Source organism: Maylandia zebra, linkage group LG14, assembly GCF_041146795.1.
Source record: "Maylandia zebra isolate NMK-2024a linkage group LG14, Mzebra_GT3a, whole genome shotgun sequence".
Taxonomy (NCBI): Eukaryota; Metazoa; Chordata; class Actinopteri; order Cichliformes; family Cichlidae; genus Maylandia; species Maylandia zebra.
In genome coordinates, this window is record NC_135180.1 from 20742396 (window position 1) to 20770318 (window position 27923).

A 27923-nucleotide genomic window follows, 5' to 3' on the forward strand; every position below is an offset into this window, starting at 1 on the left:
TTGTCTTATTCAACTTGAAATTATAGTCATATTTTATTACAATATTAGAATTTGTACACATTGCCCTCTCCAACCTCTTTCATTTATAAATTTATTACATAAATATAATCAAAAAATGCAAAATAACGAAGGCAAATTTAACATGAATTCAAAAACAAAAAGTGTCACCTGACTCTGCGATAGAAACTCGAGGAATGTATTTTTCATATATATTTTTTAAACAAAGGTCAAACAAGTCAGAGTAGAGTCATCTAATCTAATTTTTTTTTAAAAAAAAGAAGCTCTGCAACATTAAAAAAAAAAAAATGTCAAGAGACTCATGTTCACTCATTGTTTTTGATCATTACTCATGGGCTGTAATGGTGTTGCTAAGTTATTGCAAAATTAAAAACAATTCTCACTTTTGAAGACCAATCCAAAGAAAAAATATTGGGATTATTAAATTTATCATTGGCTGTAAGATAAACGTAAAGGTTAGTACTCATCCAACATAGGAGCTCCCTTTAAGTGAGAAGATAATTATAACAAACCTATTAAAAAAAAAAAAAAAGCTTCTATTATCACCCCCAACAGCTGGTCAGTTTATGATCATCAAACAGATCTGCAATCTGAGTAATCTTCACAAAACTCATGCAAAAATAAAAATCACTGCATGACCTTTAATGCAACCCTGCCCTTTGATGCTCATCTCATGCAAATCTAGGGTCTTGTATTTTTCAACAACCTTTTGGGACTTTGCTACTTTTGGGAATTCTCCACGCGGTTTTTAAAGACTTCTCTACCAGATTTAAAGATGCATCGCATCTCGAATGTTGACAATGACAATCAGTGAGTTTGCTTGTGAGCTAACACTGGTCAACCCTGTGACGTCAGGCATCAGATGTGACAACTATAATTGTGAACATGCAGACACTGAACAAACCAAATGAACAAAAACCAAAAAAACCCTTAAACCAAATTAACCAACAGGAACCTCCGTCATCCACATAGTCGAGCAGTGTAACATTAAATACAGCATGTAAAAAACAAAAACAGTAGGAAAAAAAGGTGTATTATAGAAAATTATATTATTACAGTATATATATATATGTATGTGTGTGTGTGTGTGTGTGTGTGTGTGTGTGTGTGTGTGTGTGTCTGTTGACCTGTAAAGATTTTTAAAAAATAAACCAGAAAACACCCAGAAAAGTGTAAGCTTTGATGTAAACTTGTAAAAACAACCCTGTGATCATGTGGCTAAAGAAAAAGCTCTGATATGTGAATTAACCCCCAACCTTTCATTCATTCAAGCGAACATCACGAGAGCCGTTTTAAACAGCAGACGGGGAGAGTTGGGTGTTTCTCAGCAGTGCTGCCGTAAATGTCAGAGATTCTGGAGAGGATAAAGGGAGTCGCTAAGCTGCAAACGTCTTACCACCTCCTTGCCGGGTCCTTGATCCACGTATAACATGCTGCTGATGAGGCTGAGAGGTGGCTTGGGATGTCAATATCCAAGAGTGGAATAAAGGTTTGTTTGGGGTGGAGTGGGGAGTTTTTCTTTTTTTTTAATTAAATCCCAGTGAGAGCAACACATGTACACAGTGTGACTGGGTTCTTGTTTCTCAATAGCCGTCCTTCTGAGTGATCATATGATCCTGGATCCTCTGCAGCATCTCCTGCATCCGCCGCAGCTGGAAGAAGAGAGCAGAGAGAGGAGACGGGTGTTAGTGTGATACGTTTGAATGCGACGCATCCACTTTCATAGCGGTGTGAAGTGTAAGGGGGATTTCATGGAAGCTATTCATTTACGCACGGCTGCACAGGCAACAAATCAATAAACGCCCGGGAGATGGGCCTGTTCTCCCCAAACCACGTGACATGTGCTGAATGGCAGCAGGGAAACAAGGCTCCCTCCATCTGCTGCTTCACTCTGGACTACAGAGTATCTGTTATCACAGAAGCAGCACTTTAGGATATTAAAATCACTAGTATCAGTCAGCTACTCAATCACCTAATCATGTGGAGTGAGTCCCCCCCCCCCCTATCAGATTTGTTTGAAATAAGCAGGTAACACAGGTGTTATACAGCTCCTGTTCACTTGGAGATGTTTGTCCAGCTGCTGCTGTGTGTGGGTTGGCTATAACACCCGTGGGCAAAGATGTATATTGAGCTAATTTGGTGTTACTGCGTTGCTTCATGTTGATCAGACAGAAAATGTAAAATAAACAAATGAGGGGAAAAAATAAGACTCTTTATTTAATGAAATAAATAGATTTTGCACGGTCTGGTGTTGCAGAGGGAAGGGGGCTGGTATTGACATAGCTTATTTAACTCATTATGATTGCAGAACAACATTAAAACCATATACAACCGTCTATTCCTGAGACTCAAAACAGTCATTAACAAGGCAACAGTCTAGCATCTACAAACCCAAAATAAAAAGGAATCTATAAGGAAGGTTTCTTTTCACAACAGTAATATTTATAACTTAACTTTGCAAAAAAAAGTAAGGAAATTTGGGTTTGGTTGATTATTTCTGTGTTGCAACGATGCTGCTTGGTAATAAATCTTACACTGAGGGAATGCCTGTTTATTTCCTGTTAAATGGTGTCACATTTGTAATGAAAATACATCTGTGGGTTGAGCAGCGGATTTAAGCATGTGGGTTATGTGCATTAAAAACATTCTCTGCCACAGAGATGATTAATTCTGCTATTGACTCTTGTTTTGAGCTTCTGACACCATGACTGGCCTTCACCATCAGGCTCCTTTGCACCAGTGTCTGCAACATGTGCAGACACTGGTGCAGACACTATTCTCTAAGATGACAATCCCCCCACCCCCACAGAGAAGACTTTATCAGAGACTACCTCCAGATTTTGGGAGTGGAGAGGATGAAATGGCCCACCTTCCGTCCTGACCTTACCCCTGATCCCAAAAACCTGTAAGTGGCATGTTTGCGGGATCAGCTTGGGCCATAATGACCAACATAACATTGGCTGATTTGGGACAAATGCTGATTGAAGAACAGGATGTGACCAAACTGGAGACTAGCATGAGGAGGAGGGTGCCAGGTCATTGGGGTTGTATTAAACAATTAAAGTATGTTTTGTTTCTTCAGACTTAAATAATCTAATCCATTAAATTACACCAAACAAGAGTCAATATCATAGCTGTTTGGCATTGGCAGTGAAGTTTTTCATGGGCTCAACTCTGCTGCTTGACTGACAAATGCATAAGATATAAGGATACAAGGTTTACTACCTGGAAGCATTGTTACAACAAAGAAGCAATCAACCAAACACAAATTTCCCTACTTTTTTTATGCTACTTTACTTCCACTAAACATCACAGTATTGCACAGCATGTAGCCCTTTAAATACCCACTAACAAGGTTTTTTCTGTCAGTCTTAACACTTTCCCATCATTATCCTTCCCACCTTCTCTGACCTGCCATGCACAGATGTTATGAGCTCAGGTGCAGGAACACATGTTACATTCAGCTTTTCTTTCTTTAATCCTGAGAAGGTTCATCCTGAAACTCTGGATGATGGCGTGGTTATAAACATCCTGGTGCTTCCAGAGAGTGTAAGGGGCAATCTCTTTTCCTAGTCACAGTTTAAAGCTCCAAAAGGCTACAGGTTTACTCTATAATTAAACCAGTTCCTGTTTATGAGACTGTTTTCTTGTGAGTTTCACAAAACGTGATCTGACTGGACTTAAAAAAAAATGTTTTTGGGTAAACACATCATCTGTGAGCTAAAGATACTCAGAGAGCTTCATCGCCTTTGTGATCTGAGTGCCTCTCTGGGCTGGGCTGACGGTCTGAGTGCTCGTGGTGATCAAAATTGTGGGCAGAGTCATGCTCGTGGTCGTGATGCGACTCCAGTTCGTGGTCGGCGTGCCGTACCTCCTCATCTTTCTCTCTGATGAGCTTTTCCGTCTCGGTCTCGGCCACTCCGGGCACCACTGGGATGGGGAAGTCTGTGCCGCTCTCCCGGGTTAGCTTACTGCAGAGAGACACACGTTTTGGGAAAGTTCACAGAGTTTACTACAAAGTGAGAACACAGACCAATGTAAATAAGCCTGTGATGTCTAATCAGCTGCCGACAAACATTGTTAAGACACTACACCAGACACGTCAGAGCAAACCCATCAAATACCTCAAGAATATATGAAGGTCACACATTTTTTAATCACATTCTCCTTCTCAAAACAACAATAGTCTAACACTGTTATAATTCATCTTGATTTTTCTTGTGCCATATTTCTTTCATCTCACTAAAACTTATTTCTCCCGTCCTTCAGCGTGAGCATACTTGCGGTTGCGCTCCTTGACGACCATGCGGGTCATGCTCTGGATGCACTGAGCTCTGTAGTTCTCGTAGTGAGTCTCTCGGGTCACGTCCTTGAGATCTTGCATGTGCGTGCGAACGAGCATGTTCCTCAGCTTCACGAAATCGCAGTGTGCTGGGTTTTCCACTGCAGACCACAGAGTGAGGATCAACTACACACTCAATACTTATACACGTTCACTGTCAACTTTTTTAATGGTACATCTATACAGAAAGCATTTTAGTATGTATGATTTTGAGGTCTTTGTTTAGGGGAACATATGAGGTCAAGGTTACCTTCTACAATACCCCAGGGGTACAGACGGCCTCGCACCCTCTTCCCTTTGGCCTCCACCACGGTGTTGCTGCCTATTACTGCAAAGGGGATGCTTTCCTAAAGGGGTCAAGATAAAGATCGTAATATTAAAAGCATGTTATGGTCATAAAGATCACATCTGGCTGGGCAGGGTGTGAACACATCTGTATTAAAAAAACAACAACAGACCAGTTATATCCCTTTCCTCTTAAATGTCTTCGTCCTTTCTTGTGCAAGACCTTTTTTTCCCCCTTTTTAAACCTGATCTTTACGTAATCCAACAAGAGGTAGAATTCCATAAACCTCAAAGTTATTGATTTGATTGTAATCATACTGACATGACCGTAGCATATGTAGTCGACTGGACCATGAACTTAAGATAAAGCTTCGCATTAACTTTGCCTAGAGCACTGTGAGTGTATAGGGCAGTATAGGGCATAGATAAATATGATATCAATAAATATATTATATGTTTTTAAGATTTTCCTCATGTCACATACTTACATTGTTCAAAATGTGACATCTAACAAATTTGTTACATTATTGCAATTATTGCTGTTCCAGTAAATAAACCAGTATTTAGATCTTTATCATAGCGTTAGAATGAAACGCTGTGTTGATATGATAAATTAAATTACACGTAGTAATAAAATTATTAAAGACGTGTCACATGGTCAAACAAGCGCTGCAGGCCTGGCAAAACCAGCCTGTATGACACAGAAAATATATCCTATACTTACTAAAATTAAAATATATGAAATGCATCATAATTAAGAAGTAATTCTGATTTTCTTGATAGTTATTGTTTATTGACCAAAGTAAAGACCTGTGTGTTGAGCAGGGGTTTTGCTAGTAGTGATAACTTTTGCTTTTATTTCCACCGACTGTGTGCTTAGTACCACCTTACAATACGGGAAGTGTAGAGGAGGCTGATTCATCAACACTTAAATCCACCAGGTCTGACTATATAGTCTGTTCATTCATTTTAATGTCAATTCTTATTAATATTAAATTTGTTTGCAGCACAATTTGTTTTGAATGACAATGATTTGACTCTCAGCATTCTGCTTTCAGCTGAGTTTAGTGTACTAAACACAAATACTTGGATGAAGAAAAGAAAGAAAGGAGATCACTGATCACCTTCAGCTCATGGTCTTGTTGCTTGAAATCTTCATCTTCATCAGAGTCGCAGTCGGGGAACTGGTATATCTTTATACCGTACTGCTCAATCTCCTCTCTGATCTGCAAAGAAAAACAGTGGAAAAACATATCTGATGTCAAAGTGTGAATAACGTCCTCTGTGAGGATACAAGTAAAACACTCTGCGGCGTATACACAGATTGATTCGTGGGATGAAACATGCAGTCGCCTTGCCTTAATTTTCTTTTTCTTCACTTCACCAGGGGTGAGTGTGTCTGCTTTGGCCAAGACTGGGACAATGTTGACCTTCTCATGGAGAGCCTTCATAAATTCCACATCCAGAGGTCGGAGGCTGGAAGAGATGAGGCAAAACATACCAAGAAAGGATAATGAGACACTTATTATTTATTAGGATAGTGTAGAGTAGACAAGAGAGTGGGCATTTTCAAAAAAGGTGAGTCACCTGAAAGCAGGCCACTGCAATAAGGACTACAGCTTTCAGCACATGAGGAACACAAACTTTATTTTAGGGGTTCTCTGAGTTTTTATGGCCGGGTCGGTGTTTGTAGAGTGTAGTTTCTTCAGAGAATGATGGTTTGCGCACGTTTATCGCTAACCATTAGTGAGGTTGGAGTTACATTCCTGGGCAAAAAGTTATCAATCATTGTCAGGAAGGTTTAGTTTGCTAATGATGACTAATTGAAGAAAAATACTTCCCGAGTCACATTCTGGGCTTCCCTATCATGGTTTAACATAAACTGTGGCTGAATGAAATATACAAGCCATGCGCTTTTTCCATGTTGCCTTCACAGGCCACAGAAAACTTCAAAAAGGGCCACCACTGATGATTTACTGTTAGACAAGTTTAAACTGGGGTTGATAATCATTAACTGTTAGATCATTTTGTGCCAATAAACTCCATTTAGATTTGAAAGCGTTTCATAAATGCTCATGAATTGCTGGCAATCAGGATCAGGCAACAACAGACTTACCTGCCGATCCACATCTAGATTTCTCCACTCTAAGCTTTCCTGCATCAAGTCTTATCTGTAGTTCAAAATTAAAGGTGCTAGTTTATCTCAGAGATTTAGCATGTGACCACATGCCATACAGCTGAAATGCATCAGTCTGGGTTGGAGTCCTTCCCCTCCTCTCTCTCTCTCTCTCTCTCTCTCCCTCTCTCCCTCTCCCTCTCTCTCTCTCTCCCCCCCTCCCCCCCATCTAATGCTGCACTATCAAATGACAGCAAAAATGTACAACCCCCTCCCCCCGAAAAAAAACTTGAAGCATAAGATGATGTCTCTGGCTGCATGGCACACTGGCCGACCAATCGGTGGCAGCAGACACTTGCTCACCAACAGAGGGAGCCGTTTCTCCATGGCTGTCACGCTGAAAATGCTCTGCAGCATTACTTGAATTTTATGGTATTCTGGCTCCTTGATGAACACAGATCTGGATGCGCACAAATGTGCTGAGAGGTACCACAGCAGCACAAACAATTGATTAGTGTAAAATCACTGCAGCAGATGTAAAGTTATCCAAGGGCAGCTGAGAGGTGCTTTATCTCTGGGAAAGATGCTGGGCATCAACAATTTAAGAGGCTGTGTGTTTACTCACACTGTGAGTAAACACCGATCCACTAGATACGTGTGGAAGATATCACGTGTGCGCTCAGGACGATGGCTGCGATAAACATGTGATCAGAGATCACGAGGAAAAGTGTAGTTAATGGTCCCATTATCACTTCTGAACATTGCACGTGATAATGTGCTGCAGCAGAAACAACTTAATCTTCCATATTTTTAGAACTAATAATAAAGAGAGGACGAGCAGGCTGAGTTAGCTGTAGCTTTGTCATACCCGTGACCGAAGGGTGAGATGAAATAGAGGCAGCAGTGTACGCGGTTGTCCTGGATGTTCTTGCGATTGAGGCCACTCTCATCCCTGAAGTACTGCTCGAACTGCTGGTCAATGTAGTCAGCCACTGACTTCCAGCTAAAGCAGAAACACACAGGGGCGTTCAGTCTCTGAGGCAAAGTGTAACAGCTGACCGTGTAACTCAGATTCACTCAGGGTTATCTGATGCGTTAAACATGTCTGTACCATTCAGTGTTGTTCACAGCGTCCCCAAACCCAGGGGTATCCACAATGGTGAGTTTCAATTTGACACCTTTCTCCTCTATATCCACCGTGTGTTTGGTGATTTCTACCGTTTGTGTGATTCTCTCTAGGATAGAAAAAAAGAAGTAAACAGCCCTCAGCCATTACATAATGTAGTACAGCAAATTTTAAAACAAATAATCACACGCACCTTCTGCATTGAGCAGCTTCCTATCTTTGTACAGATCTGTGAGAAACAGACTGTTGACCAGGGTGGACTTTCCCAGGCCAGATTCACCTTCAAACAAAGAACAACAAAGAAGAAAAGACAGTCTTTTTAAAACAAACACGGTCTTAAGCTCAAATAGCAGCTAATGCTAAAACGAGGATTTACCTGCTACCATGAGCGTGAAGTCAAATCCTTTCTTGACAGACTTGCGGTGCACCTGGTTTGGCAGCGTTGCGAAACCCACGTACTCCTTGTCCTGGTCCTACAAATGCACAAAAAGATAAAAATGGAATAAGGAAACAGAGGCTGTGTACACCATGGTTTCTTTTTTCAAACCTGATATCGGCTTTTTGAAATATTTTGGCATTGTTGTCCCATTTGCAGTATTTCGACAGCAATAACGGCAACAGCACAAAACCAAAAAAAAAACCCAAACCCAAACAACAGTAAAACAAGGTATGAAATGTATCAGCATGTTACAGCACACGGGCTGTGCTGACCCCTCTTTGGGGCTTCCTGACGCCTTGTATTACCTCGCTACTGTCGTATGGGTCAAATCGAACCCAGGGGCTCTTTGGCCTGGAGGGACTGACGGGGGACGGCAAGTCAAACTCCACGCTTCGGCTTTGTGGCAAACCGGAGTCTGAACCCGAATCTGACTGGGCCCTGCCGGCCACGGGGGGCCGCAAATATGACGGGGTGTGGGGGCGGTCATTGCCCTCGGCCTGCCTGTCCGCATCATGAGCCTCGGGGTCATGATGGTGGTGATGCTTGTGATGGCGGAGACCGTGCCCACCATGATGCTGAGGGTCCTGCATAATGTTTTCCACTTCTGAGTCATCTGAATGGCTTGAGGGCTGGAGAGAAGCGAAGGTCGTGGGGGGGCGGGAGGGATGACGAGGCGAACAGGAAAAAAAGAAATACGGTGGAGGGAAAAGAGGAACGTTAGAGCACCAATGTAGAGGGGGAGGTATGGAGATCCAGAGGGTAGAAAGTTTTAGAAAATCAACTTAAAGTTTTATGGTGAGGGATTTAAGACACAGCAACAAAGAGATCTTTCATATCTGACAACTCAAAACTGTTAGTATATCTAGCTGAAGGCCAGTGGGTAACACATGAGATTTGTACATTAATGTGGATGAGCCTTTAACTATTCATTGGAAACAGGATACATGTTAGGGACTTTACAGCTGGTGGATCACCTTCTATTATAAATGAGGAGAAGTCATGTTAGAGCTGAACACTGCAGCCAAGTTGTTTTATGAAACTAACAATGAATGAACTCCAATACTGTGTTTACATTTACTCTCCTTTAAGAGTGATCGGTAACATTAAAGACAAGGACTGTTTTAGACATCAGGTATTTTACTCTTCATTATTAATGCAATCTTTAAAAGTGTAAATTTTCTGTAAGAGGACACGCAGCTATGGACTCTAGTTACAGTTACTAAAGTCTCCCTGATAGATAAATAATGGAGTGGAATTCAGCAAGCAACACGGCCACTCAAATTCAGCTGTGAGCACACACTGTGACACAGTTTTAAATTTAAATTTAGACCCTAAAGAGATAAATTCATGTCTAATCCTTAGCTTAAGCGCATAAAAACTACAGACTTTGACGGCAGAAATCAGCTGAAGATGGGCAGTAACAGAAAAATATATATATATTTGGGGGGGGGTCACCGGTACCTGTTCATGGTGATCATGATCATGGTGTCTGCTCTGATTAGGGGAAGCTGGACAGGAGTCTTGTTCATCTGATGAAGAGGAATGCTCGTGGTCACTGTCCTCCATTGCAACTGGGGCTAAAGCGCACTCTGTGATCTTGAATCCGAAGGGCGCACGCGTGTGGTGAGGTTTATCGGGGAATAGAACAACAGGGAGGTTGAAGAAGAGGATGGAGAAGGGCCAACAAAGAGCCTCGCAGATCCACGCATGAACCACAAGGAGGACATGAGGAGTACAGGTAAGATGGATAAAGACGAGGAAGAAGACGACAAAAAAATTAAAAAAGCTAATGAATAAAAGATCATACCATTTACAGCAGAAATGGTATGATGCATGTAATAATATAACAAGGGACTGAACATTAGATATATGCTATAAATTAATATGCGTCTGTATACATTTGATTGCAAAATCAAAACATATATAGGATGAGCTCAACAGGGACAGGAATTAATAAGCATTTGCTTCCTTATTATTTTTTTTTCCCCAAACAGGAATTGCTCAATATTTTCAACATGATATCTTTCTTTGATATCATGTTCATTCATTTAAAAAAAAAAAATATGTATTAACTCTCGTTATGCGTTTCAAAATAAAGATTTGATACAGATCAGGTTATGTTCACTCCTCTTGTTCTGGTGCCATTTTCCTATTCATGCTCCCAGCTACAGTTACTATTGCAAAAGCTAACTACAAGTTTGACAGCAAGTAAAGTCTGTGCCAATTTCTTTCCAGTTTAATTTTGATTAAAAAAAGCTTAGCATGTAATCTTTTTGGTGTTTCCACATGGTTAGGTGCTCCACCTGTGACCTACAGCTCTAATATGATTGGGATTTAGAGCTTAAGGGCAGAGGAAACTGTGATAGTTTCACCGATTGGGAAATCGGTGACCTGCTTTCCTGATGCACAACCAAAGCCCTAAGATCAGTGTCCAGCATGGTGGGTTCTGTGTCCTACATAAAATAAAGTGTCAATCACCGACATTTTGCTTTGGATTACAAATCCACAGAAGTGCATCAAACAGACTCCCACTACTTTTTTTTTTGCTTAAATATGAAAAAAGCTTCAAAGCGACTTTTAGATGTATCATCTGGAATATCACACTAAAACAACTCAAGGGACTACAGGAATAAAAATCAAAGAACAAACTAATTATCAAACATATTCTCAGTAAAGTGGATAAAAGCACGTTCACCCGTTCTCACCTCCTTTCTTTCGATGCCTCACCTGTGTCTAAAACCCTCTTCTTTTTACTTCTTAAAAACTGCTCCTCGTACAAAGTCCAGCAGGACTCGGAAAGCAAAGAGCAGCGGCTCCAGCATTTATACAACTCCACACTAGAGGACACAGTGCCCTTCAGCTCCATTGAGCTGGTCGGCACCCCGGGGAGCTGATCAGTGGCATTGATGAGGTGCACGTCAGCGCTGACAGGCATCACCAACCCAGACATAGACTACATCCATCAAATCTACTTAACTTTGGGGCTGCACAGCTCCATGTCGTGCACAATTATACGCAAACTGTGAGTTTGACGTCTTCTGCTGTTTCACCGTTTTGCCTGACAATTCACATTGACACCAGCAAACAGCCTAATCTGATGAGTTGAACCTGATAACAAAGCAAAAAGATAAGGAAACACTGATAGCAGCATTAGAGCAGAAAACATGATGCTACTTTGTCACTCTGTTGTACGGTGTGTGGACTGATGTTATAACATGAAGACAAATACTGTGCATATTTTGCAGGGCCCATTCTTAACCTTTGCCACTCACAGCTAATGTCTGTACTCCATAAGCCTACAAGGGTTTGCAGTGTGACATCAAATTCAATTCTAATAATGATCGGTTCAGCCAGAGAGGATCTGAGGCCAAATTTCCTCTCATTCTGTTTGGGAGCTCGAGTACTAAAGGAGGTGACCAAAGTCAGATATTTAGGTTACATCATCAGGAACAATCACTGTGATGATAATTAGAGCCTGACAGCTATTGATACCAAAACCAATCTCTACATTTGGTGATTTAAAAACAGGATAAAGTCATATACTGATGTGCAATGCTGATATACTACCCCAAATGTGTATATTGTACAGCTGGTGTTAAAATCGGTCCTAGTGGTGTATTTAGACTAAAACTAAAATGAAAAAGAATAATGACTTTAATAATAATGACTTACAAGTCTCTGTCTAGAGAAAAGGCTCTGCAGAGGACCATCACCACCTGACTGTCAGCTTGGCTATCGCTGACCATTTGAGTTGTCTACTTAGAGGTAGGACTGTAGAACTATACAACATCCACAGACACACATATACTCTGCACATATTCAAAAGAGACATCAGGGCCTCAAATGCTCTTCTTTCTCTCCCTTAAAAATTTCAGAATGCAGAAAATGACTGACTTAAAGAACAGCTTGGAATAAAGAGTATCACAAAGGTAACCACCAAATGTTTCCACCAGATCACACGAGGTGAAGCCGAGCTGCTTACTGCCTCATTATAAACATAACTGCCGGCAATGCTGATGAATTCACTAATTAAGCTAACAAATGAATTAATTATAAACTATTTATCTGCCAAGGCACTTGTCTTCACGTACCACATTAAGCATTTAGGAGAACTCCTCATTTATAAGCAAATTTATTCAGCTCCCAGTTTCAAACTCTGCAGTTTGCATCGTCTTTACGGGAGACATCATCGTGTCTGGGAATCACACAGTTACTGTACACATTTCCTATTCCTTTTCTGTTGTATGCACATATTTCAGAAACTTACATGTTACCTTTTTGTGTAGTGTGTCTGTGTCTTCATTCCTTTCTACTTTTGTAGCATTCCTGAAGTTGACCCCAACTTCAGAGCTTGGTTACAGATTTCTTCTCTAAGCCAAACACACTCTCAGTTTACCCCTTCTTTAAAAGCAGCCGAGATAGCAGGCATTACTGAATGCAGGTAGGGGATTTGTCTTCCTCTAAGCACTAAAGCAGCTTTGTACAGCAAACTGATGAGGTTCAAACAGGTTCAAATTCTTCCTCTCACACCAAAGCAGCCATCAGGCCATTCCTCCGCTGTGTTCTCGGCCCTGATATTTAAGAATTTAGAGCCGAAAAGGTCTTAAGAAAGGAATGCCACAGGAAATTGTGTTTGGGTTTTGTTTTTTTCATTTTTTAATATACCTAAGGAAACATTAATTTTCTCTTTTATTCAGCTGGAAGAAAAAACAGCAGACTATAAGTCAAGAACAATTACAACTATTCTGTGTTCCTAGTATGCATAAAGTAGGAAAAGGGATATTGGGGAATTATTAAGGCAGAGTTCAACATAGGCGAGACATTTAGGCTGATTTTACTGGAGTTCCATTTTCCACATGCAAACATTTCCACTAACTTTAAAAAACCATTCAAGTATCTCCTGACACATTAATCTTGGGCTTAAATGCATTCCCACTAAAATGCACTTCAGCACAACTTGCTCAGCGCCATCTTTCCAATTCAGTTTGGGTGGAAAGCAAAGCCTGTAAACCTGCACTTTAATGGTTACTGTGAACAGGCTGAACAATTCAAATATGAGCAAATGTTCTGAGATCAGCAAAAGCTCCTTTTAACAAGATTTACCATCATATATTTCTTAAAGTTGGCTTCTCCAAGCCAAAAGAAAGGCAATTTCCAGTCCCGAGCCAATAAAAAAATGAAAGTCAGGCTATTGTGTGTCATGCAGATAAATCAATATGCTAATGAAACACATGATTGACTACGGATAGAAAGATTAGTGCTGCTCTCATGAGCAATACAAACACAGAAAAGCCATACAACTTACACAGCTCTAGATTTAAAGTTTAGAAAGAGACCCCAACAAAAGTTTAAAAAAGAAAAAGAAAAAAAAAGCCCCCAATCTTGTGTAAGATTTACAGAAGTGTCCCCTAATCCCGATTTCTCCAATATTAACTGATGACGTGAAAACAATCTTCTTTAACTAGAATGAAACCTGATGGGCTTTGACATCTATGTCACATTTTTCCATTTTGGTCCCACACAGTCTCCCACTGGAATGAGTCTCCACTGAGACCTGAACCAATTATAATTTCCATAACTGGCTCAGGGTGAGTTCATCGAGAAAATAAGCAACCAATCGCTAGAGAATCCACGCAGAGTTTGACGAGAGATAAAACAGAACAGATAAACTGCCAACTGGGTGAAACCATGGTGTAGCTGGTTCTGATCCAAAGTGGTACTGTGAGGATCGGAAGCACAAAGCCCCAGCTGGAAATCAGGAACACCAATGCCCAAGAAGTAGTGCCAAACAGGCCTTCATAACACAACAGTCCATATGGCTTTTGAGACTTCCTCACATTATTCAAAAATGCTTTAAAGACTTCCTCATATTACTCAAAAACATTAATCTACATTTTCTACATAGCAAAACAAAGGAGGGAGGGAAAATTAATCACTGGTATGTGGACACAAACATTTTGCCTCTGGAACGGACATATTTTACTTTGTCAACAGCTGCGTCTTTGTCATTTCCTGCAACACTGATAAAAATGCACTTATGATGTTCGCCTGAAGCGTTTTGTTTGCCATGTGAAATTAGTAAGAAGTGGGGTTAAAGTAACAATTTTAGGTCTTTGTTGCATATACAGTCCACAAAGATGGATTAAATAATCTTAATGATATTTAATAAGCAGTCTAAGAGGCAAGTGGTAGGTTTCTGCACAGCTACTGAGATGAATAATACTAGCCTTTGAAGTTCTTTCCAGTCCTTTATCAAGAAGACCACTGTTGGAAAAAACAACCTCTCAAGTATGTGTGGCATTTATTACGATGGGAGTAAAATCTTTATGCTAAGCGGTGCAGTCCCTGAGAAACAATTGGAGGACATGAAACCTAGCCAAACACAAACAAGTTGTGCGGCTGACTGTGCTGCTTTGTTACTTTTGGATCAAGATGGTGGGTTTGGCTGGCACAGCGCTGATGGACGGTGATATGTTGCATTAAATGCTGCTCTCAGGGGAAAAGCCCTCTTCAAATGTACGACATGGGAAATGCAATCAGAAGCTGCCAAAAGTCATAAAGAAGCCGGGCAGCGTGTTGTTATTCACAGTCCGTGATGAAAGCACATTTCAGCTCGGTAGGAAATGCAGTTGACAGAGTCGTATATAATCCAGCTACAATAATTACTGCACTATTATTCACTTCATGCTAAATAATTTTTGCTTGACATAAGGTGCCACGGTTGGCACGAATTCTCTCTCTACTGTATGCCGGCAGACGGAGCATGATTATTATTATTTCATACACACTGTATTGATATTATGCTCCTCCTAGATTTTAGTGTTTCCACTCACAACAAAAGTCACCTCAAGGTGCTTTATGCTGTCAGATGAGAGAAAAAACCCAACAGTAAGACAATCCACTTTGAGCAACCACTTGACAACAGTGGGGAGGAAGAACTCTCTTATCAGGAAAACAAAAACCTCTGAGAGAACCAGATTCTGTGAGGGGTAGCCATCTATTCTGATGAGTTGGGGTGGAGAAAAAGAGTAGACAGCAAAGGAAAGCATAGAGAGCTATTACAGACAAACAGAAACTATGTGAGAGAGTAGAAAAAATTAATGACAAACAGCAGTAAAACAAGAGAGTGGAGTGGGTCTCCTACCAATCGGAATCAGTGGATTGCCTCCCCAGCTACTCTCCCATGTGAGAGTATCCTTGAGTAGTGAGAGTTCGAATGTTAGATACAGCACATGCATGAATGGTTGTTTGATTCGGCAAATGAGGCTTATAGTCAGGGGTGCACATAAGTGCTCCACGGGTGCGCATTTGCTGTCAAAAATAAAAGACGCGCACCAGATAAGAAGTTGCAACACGCGTTTGCGTACATATAAAAAGGCACTGTTTTTGTCCGCTAGAGTGGGATTTTCACGGCATATTCCGCACCACATCTCTGTGCGTTCATCATTTGTTTGAAGCCAGCTCACATCCTGCAACCACTTTTCCGAGAATACGTGCTTCTTTTGCGGTTCGGACTCCTTCTGACATTTGTTTGGAGGTGGAGGAACACCAAAGTAATTGCTTAAAGGAGCTTGCTTCTTTGACATCTTTAAGAGTTCTAAACAAATGTCTGTCCTCCTCCAGAAAATCTTATGTACGCAAACGCGCGTTGCAACTTCTTATCTGGTGCGCGTCTTTTATTTTGACAGCGAATGCGCACCTGCGGACCACTTACGTGCACCCCTGACTATAGTAAAGAGTTCTTGGAGTTCAGCTGCAGCAGAAAAGTTGAACATAAGTACCACAACATTTCACATGTTAGAGTGGAGAAGAAGTGCTCACTGCCATCATGGGAAGTTCCATCCACTGCCTAGGCCTTAATAGTTGTTATTACAAGAAGCAATCCACTAGTCGCACATTGCTTTGTCACGGACACCTCAGTTACCTAGGTATCAAAAAGGAAAATTTAAAGTCTAACATTAAAAATAGAGAGAGTATCTGTCTCCAAAAGCCAAACTGGGAGAGCGACAGTTGAAGGCTGTGTCTCCCAGTCTACTTTTAGAAACTCTAGGAACAACAAATAAGCCTGCAGTGTGAGAGTGAAGTGCTCTACTGGGACAATATGATAGTTTGTGATACCCAAAAGATCTCACAGAGCCTGATCCTTCAGGACCATCCCTGTGAGATGAAGGATTTATATTCAGTGAAAATCAGCCAGTACGAGAAAACTATTACTTCTATTTTGGATGAGTTGAAGGCTTTTCAGGGAGCTTTTAGCTGTTCATTAGGTAAAATACTACCGCCTAGAAGTAACAAACTTGTGGACTAGCTTTTCAGCATCACTCAGGAGACAGGATGTTTATAGTTTTAGCAGTATTGTGCAGATAAAAGGAGGCAGTTAGACATTTGTTTAAGGTGCCGGTTGAAGGAGATATCCAAGACTCCAAGAAAAATGAGATGTCATGAATATAAAAGCTGCATTTATACTAATAAAGTAGAGCTGGGCGATAGAACGATAACGATATGTATCGCGATATAACTTTTACTCGATAGAGAAATTAAGCTATCGCGATAGACCTCGCCGCTCTTGTTCTCTTAAAAAAAAAAATAAATAAATAAAAAAAATAAAAAAGGTCAGCCGATCCAAATTCAGTAGCGCAGAGCCGAACCAATCACAGCCGCAGCGTCACGTCGCGTGACTTGTTACGTACAGCACAAGTGCCAAGCCGCACGTGTGTTTGTTTGGGAAGCAGCCAGCGGGTAATGGAGCCAGCGCGTAATGGAGGAAATGAGTGTGCCGACTAGAAAAATCAACCGAGCGTGACCGAAGAGAAAACAGATAATGGTTCCAATGCCGGAGAGATTGTCGAACGGAAGAGCCATAGAAGTTCCGTAGTGTGAAGGTATTTCGGCTATTTCAAGTCTGACAAAAAACAGAGTAGCGTGCACTGTAAATTGTGCCGAAAGCAAGTCTGGAAATACAATAAACTGGTGCATGCGTCACACTGTGCGCCACGTTATTGTTTCGGTGAAATGAATTTCTACAATACTGTTAATTCTACTCTCTGCAGTGTTTAAATGCTTACATATACACACAGTTACTGTCCCTCCACACTTACGACTCGGTTCTGCTTCTATGCCCCAGCTTTGTTTACTTTTTCCCACCGAGGCTTCTAGACTTCTGATTGGCCAACATTTCTGCACGGTTAGGAATCTAGCGCCACCTGCTGCTTTGGCATGTTCATAGCAGCGTTTTCCTTCATTTCTGCCTTTATGTGTGGACGGGATTATTTTTCAAAACGAAAACGGAAAATCTCAGTTTTCAAAAATACCCGTGTACGTGTGGACGTAGCCTCAGTCTCTGACTGGAAGCGCTAATTCGTCATTCGGCTTTTGTCAGACTAAAGTAACTGTTAAAACTGTTTGAAAAGCTCAGCTATACAACAAGGAGAGATTGAGAATTTCCTTTTAGTTCTCAGTTTATTTGATATTGACAAAGGTTAGTCAGTTTTGTCTGTTCTTCTGTAAAACAAACTAAGATTTATTTTTAGAATTAATATTTTGTTTCTAAATTGAATTGACAATTTAGTCTGTTTCATTTGTTCTATTTTGAAACTTAAACGCTTTAGCGGCTGCCTTTTGTGTAGTTTGCAATATTTGCCTTCATTTATCTGAAAAAGTCTCATGTTCCTTAAGTACATCTACCCTGTTGAACTTATTATGGGAAATAAATATTTAAAAACAAGCTGCTGATTATTTCACATTTTACTTGTGAGCAACGGCACATTTAAATCTTACAAATATAGTTATTTGGCTTATATCGTGATAGATATCGTTATCGACTGAAATGAAAAAAACATATCGTGATATGAAAAAATCTCATATCGCCCAGCTCTATAATAAAGCATGATTATATATGCTTTCACAGCATTAACAACACTGTGTGTATTCCTCTTTACAATCTTAATGTTGTGGAATAGAGAGGCTGAATCCCAGTAAGGTTTCCCCTTGTGATGAGGCCAGTAGCAGGTGGTGAAGGGAGCCATGTGTGTGCCGTGTGAATACTGTGGTTGTTTGGATAGTTATAGCGGCGCTCTGTGTGAAGCTGGCTCAGTTCAGAGAGAGAGAGAGAGAGAGAGACAGAAATAGTCCAACTCACCACACTCTCCCACAGCTATAGAGCCCATACAAATATTCACACGACCACAAATATTCACTGCTACACACAAAAAATTATGTTTTTATCATTTCCTACTCCAAGTCAAAAGAATACAAAAAGATAGCAGCACCCTAATCAGGTGTTTCCTCTTCCTCAAATGTATTTCTGTCACAGTAAAGCACCAGGAAACGACGTCTTCCTCCATCTGAGACTCGCTTACAAACGCGCTCAGTGCATTAAGCCATCACATCTGATCAATGCATGTGTCAATCAATGTTAGCGTTTTAACTTCTTAGAGATGTGCACAAAGGAAAAGCGAAAACCAAACAGATACTCCAGCAGCTTAGCATAAAACCACCATTAGCTGAGAAAAAGAACAAGCCTGGTCACATGCATTCATGTGAACGGTCCAGCTCCCACAAGGTTTCATGAGGATAATCTGAATGCGGCCAAAATCAAACACATGTACAGAGAGAACCTGCAACCACATGTAGGAAACTCAAAAGAAAAAACAAAACACCAAGAGTGAGTCACAAGCAGCCGCTAAATGCTGGGTCAGCAAGAAGAAAAGCAGCAAACACATACCCCTCCATCACTGTTTGCTTCTGAATTTGCTGCCATATTATATCTTCAGTACCAGTGGTATTCCTTGAGGCTCACAGCTTAAATTGCACAGAAACCAGTGAAGAGATGTCACTTAGCTTCTGGGCCCCCACTTGCGTTACATAAGTGCATCAACTTTCCCTGCAATCAAGTGGCATACAAAGTTCCTCCTGCACATGTCCAACATCTTTATCAAACAGGTAAACCTTCAATCTATGCCTTCTCTGCATCTGGAGCTTTTTCCAGAGCTCCACCCAGCTCTCCCCTTTCTGACCAATCTGCAGCTGTTATGCAGATAAGCAGCAGCAATTGAGCTTGTGTGTGCGCGCACCTCTGTTCTGCCTTCAGAAGAAACACTTGTTCTGCAGGGAGACCAAAGACGCTGGCCCTGCAAGCCATGCAACAAGCAACTCATGCCCTTCATTCCTAAACCCACAACACGCGTGCGATTAACACATAACACAAACACACACACACGAAATATCTGCCGCCAACAGAAAACACATGTGAGAAATAATTCTGTGAATAATTCAAACTATCACTGGGAGAATCTGGTTTTGCAAGAACCTGGGATGAAGCATCAGAAGATAACAGCACTGTGCAGTTAAACTCTTACAATGGCCTTTACATCCAGTCCAGACCTCCCAGCTGGCAGTACCAGGACCAGAGCGGCACGAGGAGAAAGAGAGAGAAAGTGTGTCTATGAGGGGGAGGAGAGGTAGTGTGTGGCCTACATGCTACAAATAATCTTTTTTTATCTAATACACACTTCGTCTGCCCCCCCCGCCCCCCCACACACACTCTTACTTAAGTGGACCACAGCTCAAAGCTTTTCCATTAATCTCAGAGGTTCCCTGTGTTTTGCACAGTCTTACAATATTCACTCATTCTTAAAGGATTTTGTGATTACCATGTTGGGTTCTGAACAAGGGTGAATGAACTCAAGTGTTCTGTGGTTTGTTTGTTTTTTAAATTTAAATCATAAAGCTAAAAACCAGTTTAAAAAAAACCCCACAATATGATGGTGATTCTGTGATCTACCAGCATGTGACAGTAACGAAACATAACCGGAAACAAAAAAAAAAGAAAAAGAAAAATATAAAAGCTCAGCTTGCGTCTGGGCTGAGATCTAATCTTCAGCTTTTTAGGGGAGAACAAAAACAGGAGCAGAATTCAGCTGAGAGTTCATTGGGAGGAAGAGCTAAATGTAACACGATCCCAATCTTAATAGCTTTTGATGCAAGTGTGCCAACTTATACAGCCGTAATAACTACCATAAGCAGAAGCAATGCAAATAGAATCAGGTCAACAGACGTGCCAGTCTAAGAAACCACACAGTAGGCAAATCTCACTTAAACATCTATTAAATGTGACACATGTTCAGGACTGGCCTGGATGAGAAACACAGGCTTATAGACAGGAGATATTACTTCCTGTAAGGAAAGATAGTGTCTGGGGAGACAACTGCTGCCTTGCTTTAAACCTCTCTGGCTGCATCACATCATGAGGGTGATTATCGTGGACTGTCTGAAAGGGCTGACTGTGCCCAAGGGACCGTCAGCTTTAGATATAGTGCAAACACATGCACATACCTGTATGATGGACTACACACACACACACACACACACACACACACACACACACACACACACGCGCTCGAGTCAAACAGTAGAGTCTACAGTGCTGTGAGGATCACACTGCCCCTCATAATTAAAATGTCTCCCCGTACATGTTTACACTGCAGGGTTGGCTTGGGGCCAGCAGGGCTGGAATGAGTTTCTTGATAAAACTATGTGGTCCAGTAAGCTACACCATATTTTATTATCTCAAAATGTCAAAGACAGAGCCAATTCATCAGTCTGCTCAACAAATTATCATCTCTATGACTTTGTGTTGCATGTATGTGCTGAATTTCTCTCACACAGAGGACGCACTGTGGGACGGTGGAGGGAGGGCAGTGCCACCTGCTGCTCATGACTGGAAACGGCTTGATAGGAGTTAATGGGTGTCACGGATGGTACTGTAAGTGTAGTATGTGCATGGGTCATGGGGCTTTTCCACAGCAGAAAGTGTGACTTTCGAAAGCAGGTAAGGCGCCGAGGTTAAAAAGGTCTATTCAAAGTACCAGAGGCATTTAAATAAAGTAGATTAACCAAATAAAGCCAGCTGTGAGGCATGGAAAGAGGTTTTTTTGGTTTTAATAGAAAATATAATGGAATTAAAAACAAAAAACTTAAAAACAGGCCCGTAATATCAACATTAGCAGTCTTTCAGCAGGTCATCTCATGGCCAAACGTCAGAAAGTCCCAAAAAAGCAATCTGCATGCTCGTGCTCATGAACGCAGACTGTTGTTTGTTAGCGGGGACCTACAGTGGGGCAAAAAAGTATTTAGTCAGCCACCGATTGTGCAAGTTCCCCCACCTAAAATGATGACAGAGGTCAGTAATTTGCACCAGAGGTACACTTCAACTGTGAGAGACAGAATGTGAGAAAAAAATCCATGAATCCACATGGTAGGATTTGTAAAGAATTTATTCGTAAATTAGGGTGGAAAATAAGTATTTGGTCAATAACAAAAATACAACTCAATACTTTGTAACATAACCTTTGTTGGCAATAACAGAGGTCAAGCGTTTACTATAGGTCTTTACCAGGTTTGCACACACAGTAGCTGGTATTTTGGCCCATTCCTCCATGCAGATCTTCTCAAGAGCAGTGATGTTTTGGGGCTGTCGCCGAGCAACACGGACTTTCAACTCCCGCCACAGATTTTCTATGGGGTTGAGGTCTGGAGACTGGCTAGGCCACTCCAGGACTTTCAAATGCTTCTTACGGAGCCACTCCTTTGTTGCCCGGGCGGTGTGTTTTGGATCATTGTCATGTTGGAAGACCCAGCCTCGTTTCATCTTCAAAGTTCTCACTGATGGAAGGAGGTTTTGGCTCAAAATCTCACGATACATGGCCCCATTCATTCTGTCCTTAACACGGATCAGTCGTCCTGTCCCCTTGGCAGAAAAACAGCCCCATAGCATGATGTTTCCACCCCCATGCTTCACAGTAGGTATGGTGTTCTTGGGATGCAACTCAGTATTCTTCTTCCTCCAAACACGACGAGTTGAGTTTATACCAAAAAGTTCTACTTTGGTTTCGTCTGACCACATGACATTCTCCCAATCCTCTGCTGTATCATCCATGTGCTCTCTGGCAAACTTCAGACGGGCCTGGACATGCACTGGCTTCAGCAGCGGAACACGTCTGGCACTGCGGGATTTGATTCCCTGCCGTTGTAGTGTGTTACTGATGGTGACCTTTGTTACTTTGGTCCCAGCTCTCTGCAGGTCATTCACCAGGTCCCCCCGTGTGGTTCTGGGATCTCTTTTCTCACCGTTCTCATGATCATTTTGACCCCACGGGATGAGATCTTGCGTGGAGCCCCAGATCGAGGGAGATTATCAGTGGTCTTGTATGTCTTCCATTTTCTGATGATTGCTCCCACAGTTGATTTTTTCACACCAAGCTGCTTGCCTATTGTAGATTCACTCTTCCCAGTCTGGTGCAGGTCTACAATACTTTTCCTGGTGTCCTACGAAAGCTCTTTGGTCTTGGCCATGGCGGAGTTTGGAGTCTGACTGTTTGAGGCTGTGGACAGGTGTCTTTTCTACAGATGATGAGTTCAAACAGGTGCCATTCATACAGGTAACGAGTGGGGGACAGAAAAGCTTCTTACAGAAGACGTTACAGGTCTGTGAGAGCCAGAGATTTTCCTTGTTTGAGGTGACCAAATACTTTTTTTCCACCCTAATTTACGAATAAATTCTTTACAAATCCTACCATGTGAATTCATGGATTTTTTTTCACATTCTGTCTCTCACAGTTGAAGTGTACCTCTGGTGCAAATTACTGACCTCTGTCATCATTTTAAGTGGGGGAACTTGCACAATCGGTGGCTGACTAAATACTTTTTTGCCCCACTGTAGCTGTCATACACTCCCTGGACAGGTTGCAATCTGTTGCAGGACTAACTCACAGAGACAGACAACCATTCACGCTCATGATAATTCATGGCATATTTTAAAATAGCGCAATAAAAATGAGAGAAATAATCCAGGTATGACCAACTGTGGTCTTTTTCATAAGCGGTGACATGATCCATGACACCACTGACCTGCAAACGTTTTGTCTATTAAAACAAGAAAATATATACATTTCATCGCCATGGACACAAATCAGTGCACACTTGAGTGGACAGATGAAAATGATGAGAATAATGAAATACTGTTGCCAAGAAACACAAATCACTGGATTTAAAGACTGTGTAGCAGCTTCATTTAATGGCATTTGGGCAAGACTTTGTAAACATATACTGCACAAACGAGCCCCGAACTTGAGACAAACAGTCCTGCCTTTGGCTGCAGCAGAGTACTTCGTGCATGCAAAGCAAGGAAAGAATGGAAACCTGTGTTTTTAGACGCAGACAGGAAACATGCAGCACAAAACTTGTAACTTGATATAGAAGTTCGCCTGAGCTTCCCTAAAAGAAACTGGATAAAAAGCCCTAGAAGGTAGCACAGTAACACGAAATACACTCTGACACCCTTTGAAGCAGATATCCAGCATCTATGCAGGAACCTAAATATTGTTCCACAACAGGCATCAACAAGGAAACGCTAGATTTGCTGAACTTAGACTTCCTACACTTCCTCCTCCATTCAGTTAAGGATCTTTATCTGACACAGAGACATTCCTGTTGGAAAAAGAGCTAAAGCATTTTTCTCACTTTGTTTTTTTCACCCTTCCTTAAAAGAGGCAAGGTGCAACAAAGGCTCATGAAGGGGGGAGGGAGGTGGAGATTTCTCTTGGGTGACATTACAGGAATTCCATTGTTACATTCAATCTAAATCGCAGCATTCATCTGAAGGGTTACACCACTTCGGGATGGACTCAGCCGGCATCTCTGCTCGCTCACAGCAGCTCGGCCTGCAGAGTGCGATTTCCAGCTGGTGCAAAATCTGTCTCAGGATCAAGATGTCTCAATATCTCAGTTTTATTCTTTTCCCCCATTTCGCTTATTTCCCAGGAGAGAGCTACAAAACAACTGCACAAAGAACCAGAGGGAGGAAAACAGCATTAAATAAGAGCAATTACAGTCATATAAAATGTAGTCTCAATTGCAGGGTATTTGACCAGGTCTGTTTGTAATCTTTTCTAACAGCTTGAAGAGACTGAACTGCATCATTACCATCAGTGTAGATGCTACAGTATAATGTAATCTGGTTAAACGGAGAAAGAATCAGTACAAATATCAAGCAGATTTACAGCTTATCAAAATTAGCTACATACAAAAAGGCTAAAGCTACACTTCAAAGAACAACAAAAGGGTCTGCTTTCCCCTCAACTGAGAAAACTGTACATTTTAATGAGCTGCACTGTTTATTCTTAGTATTATTTCAAATGAGGGCATGGAAAGGAGAAGTCGCAATGCAAACTGCATGACTTGAGTCCAGCATGTTGTTTATTTTAACTGGTGTGGAGAAAAACACCTGTGAAATAAAAGGCGGCAATAAACAAAAACAAACAAAAAAAGGGCCAACATCTGCCGGGTGGTGAACTCTGTGTGCCCTGGAGAAAGGAAGCTGGTGGGTTTGTTGTGCGGCCTCGCTTGTGCTGCACTGAATTCCAGCCCGTCTAGCTCCCACATTACACGAACACAAAAACCACCTTGTGTGATTTTTGGCTCCTGCTGGGTCTTATCACAACGCTACTGGAGTCTGGAGTCGGAGCCACAGATCTGCTGAAACACTGTTGGCATTGTGTCTAGGACAGATTCAATAAGAGAAATTGCATCAGTGTCTGGACTGGGTTCCCAACCTTCCCAAAGGTGGAAATCAAATGGAAACACCAAGTAGCTTAACTATTCCCAGATTCATTACTATTTTAGTGAAAACCCTGGAGCAGGCAGCGCTGGAGGTTGATTATTCATTACATCATGTGCAGTATGAATAAAACAGTTAAGAGACTGAAGTGTAACTGTGCACTACAGGCAAAATGCTTTCCCAGGAAATAATCTGTGGTTCACTTTAACAGCCTGCTCTTTTACTGCTAAGTTAAATTATGCTTATAGTTTGTAGAATTTGAGCTTGTTTTCCCAAAGTTTTGTTGAAAGTCAAAACGTATAACTCAAACCAGCAGCCACTGGTGGATAGTAAACACTGAGGTAGGAGCAAATTTTATTTTCGAGTCCCAAGAAAGTAAAGTGGAATTGATTTGAAACGATCATTTGCTGTAACTGACCTTTATGAAGATACATTACTGTGGAAAAGTCTCAGGCCACAGGTCAAATGGTCTTGAGCAATAGTTCTGCAGACTTTCCGAAATTCTTAACATTTTACTTTGAACGCTGACTGTGCTTCCACTAGTTTTCAGTCCGGTCCTTGTGCCTGACCCTTTTCAGAGGATCAAAGGAAATGTTGTTGTTCCCACATGCAAAGATCAAATTTGAAATTTGTAACTTTAGACACTTTGTTACTAGCAGCCTGTCACACAATCACATATGAAATAAATGGGAACACGTTATCAAAATCTCGAACGATAGCAGTTTGCCTGGCATAAAATAGTATTTTTGCACCAACAAGGTGATTCCCAAAGAGCTATTAGCCAAAACCTTAGCATGTCTCAGCAGATGTGCAACGTTAAAAAAAAAAAGAGAAAAAAGAGAGGAAACTAGACAGCTGTCTAGAACAGATGAACAGAAAAATGATCCATCAGCTGTTCAGCAAGGCCTCATCAGAAATGAACTTGGTGGAAATATGGCGATCAAGAACTCATTCATAAGGAATTGAAACAGACAGAAAAAGCTAAGGTTTGCCAAATTCCAGAAGAAGGCGGCCTTAAAAATCAGTGACAACAAGTCTGATGGAGTCACGAGTCCAAATGTTTTTGCTTAAATTGTTTTCAATAGGTACAGAGGAGGTCAGGTGGAGGCTCTGTTATGGTTTCGAGCTGCATTTCAGTCACTGGTGTTGGGAATCTTGTCAGAATTGATGAAATTATGAATGCTGAAACATGCATGCCTGCACACATGTATACATGCGGTTATATACTATGGTCTAAGGTCTGCTATTGGGGAATTTATGGTGAGGTGACGAGTAAAAGTTTGTTGGTCAGCAAATAACAATATTGCAAAAAACTTTCAAACTACAGTGCCAATGTCACAAATTCAGCTTTGCAGTAGTACAGTACTCATACATTCACACCAACACTATACAGAACCACAGTGCTTTGTTGAAGTGAGAAAACTTTTAAAAGTGTTATCAAGCAGACGCAGTCTGGGTATGTGAGAGAATCAAAGAAAGCGCTACTTTAGAAATCCTATCCTGGAAATATCCTTTGGTTTGTAGACCTTTTTGGACTTACTCAGGAGATAAATATACTATAACTTAATAGTTTTTATCTCAAAATAGAGCAGCTCAAATAGGTGCTCAACAGTGCAAAGTTACCTTGATTTTCTTCCCAGATGTTCTGAGCTTCCTGAGGTCTTCTCCCTGCTGACTGAGCTGTTTATCTTATACAGCAAAGATCGTTATGCTCCTATAACAGGACTGATTGACAAGCTGAACCTGTGACTGATACTCCAGACACTCCACATGAGGCATGATAGGATTAAGAAGCTGCCAGCATATAAAATAGCTCAACTCTGTCTTCTGATTGATCTTTAAGTTTTAAGATAAAAATGACCTCCTCATTCAAGCTAAAAGCTGTTATAAAACTGCAGAGTCATGCTGGAAATCACAGTGGTTACGTCTGAGCCTTTAAAACAGCCAATCAGATGGAACTGATTTCTAATAATCTAAAGAGTCTAATAAGCAGTGTGTCTGTAAAAACAGATTTATGTTTAGACAAGGTCAGAATAACAGTAAGTTAAGATGATTCTGCTAATTTGCACTATGAACTCACATGTGTGTCAATCCACAACTTGTATCCTCACCAGATGGCATCGGTGGCTCGGGTGGTGCCTGACTTGCCTGGGCTCCAACATGAACTACACATAATTGTCCCCTTCCTCCTTCTCTTTCCATCTGTTCTCATTCTCACGGATGTAATCCGCTTCTCTAATCTTGATGCTCAAACACACCAAGAACCACAAAAAACACGCAAACCTCAACACAAACGGGTCAACTTGCCAACTGACTCATCTGTGACGCCAGAGATGGAGCTCAAACATACGTTGTGCTGACTAACGAGCATTCAAACCTTCACAGGAAACTCACACTCCACTGGCACGTACTTTTTTAACCTCTTGTTTACAGATGTCGGTCTTGCCAGCAGCACGGCTGGCAGCCAGGAGCACACAGATAAAAAGAGCCACTACTGTACGTCCACGTGACCTCAGTATCAACACTACAGTGAACACATCAATCTGAAGACATGCACATTACTAAAAGCACAGTTCTCACAGTAAAAGCTCCTGACTGGGTTCAGAGGACACTGTCAATGTCAACAACAGATTACCAGGAGCTCTGAGACAGAGGGGATGTGCTGTCTAACGGAGCTTATTTCACTTCTCATCACAATGCAGATGACGGATGACACGCTACACTTACCATTCTGCAGATGGCCAAGTCGTGCGCGCACACACGTAAAACGGACCCAGCAGAGAACAGCGATCAGCCACGAGTGGCTCCAGAACCTGCACGTACAAACCTTTTTTGCTTCCAGTTTCTGCAGAGCTACACAGTCTTAGAGCCAGACATTATTAACGTGAGGGTGCACACAGACGCTTGCCGTACCACGGGCTTGGCTGTCGGTGACAATGCAAAACGAGCAGCAGCAGGACAGATCTGCTGTGAGTGTGAGTG

General features: G+C 41.5%; 1 protein-coding gene across 6 annotated transcripts; it reads right to left on the bottom strand.

Moving 5' to 3' along the window:
• On the bottom strand, positions 1-27689 carry septin4b (septin 4b). 6 transcript variants are annotated; one of them, XM_014407371.4, is made up of 13 exons: positions 11032-11128; positions 9788-9922; positions 8632-8955; positions 8264-8360; positions 8081-8167; positions 7873-7996; positions 7630-7764; positions 6004-6121; positions 5770-5871; positions 4611-4707; positions 4299-4461; positions 3890-3989; positions 1-1670 (listed from the first exon to the last, which is right to left on the bottom strand). In XM_014407371.4, the coding sequence occupies exons 2-13, from the start codon at positions 9890-9892 to the stop codon at positions 1602-1604; spliced, it is 1521 nt and encodes a 506-aa protein (XP_014262857.1). In that variant the 5' UTR covers positions 9893-9922; positions 11032-11128; the 3' UTR covers positions 1-1601. The 6 variants fall into 6 exon arrangements, with proteins under 6 accessions (XP_014262857.1, XP_014262856.2, XP_004543834.4 ...); XM_014407370.4 differs by lacking the exon at positions 1-1670 and having other exon boundaries at positions 2210-3989; positions 11054-11149; XM_004543777.6 differs by lacking the exon at positions 1-1670 and having other exon boundaries at positions 2210-3989; positions 11032-11129.
• Positions 27690-27923: the final 234 nt, after the last annotated feature.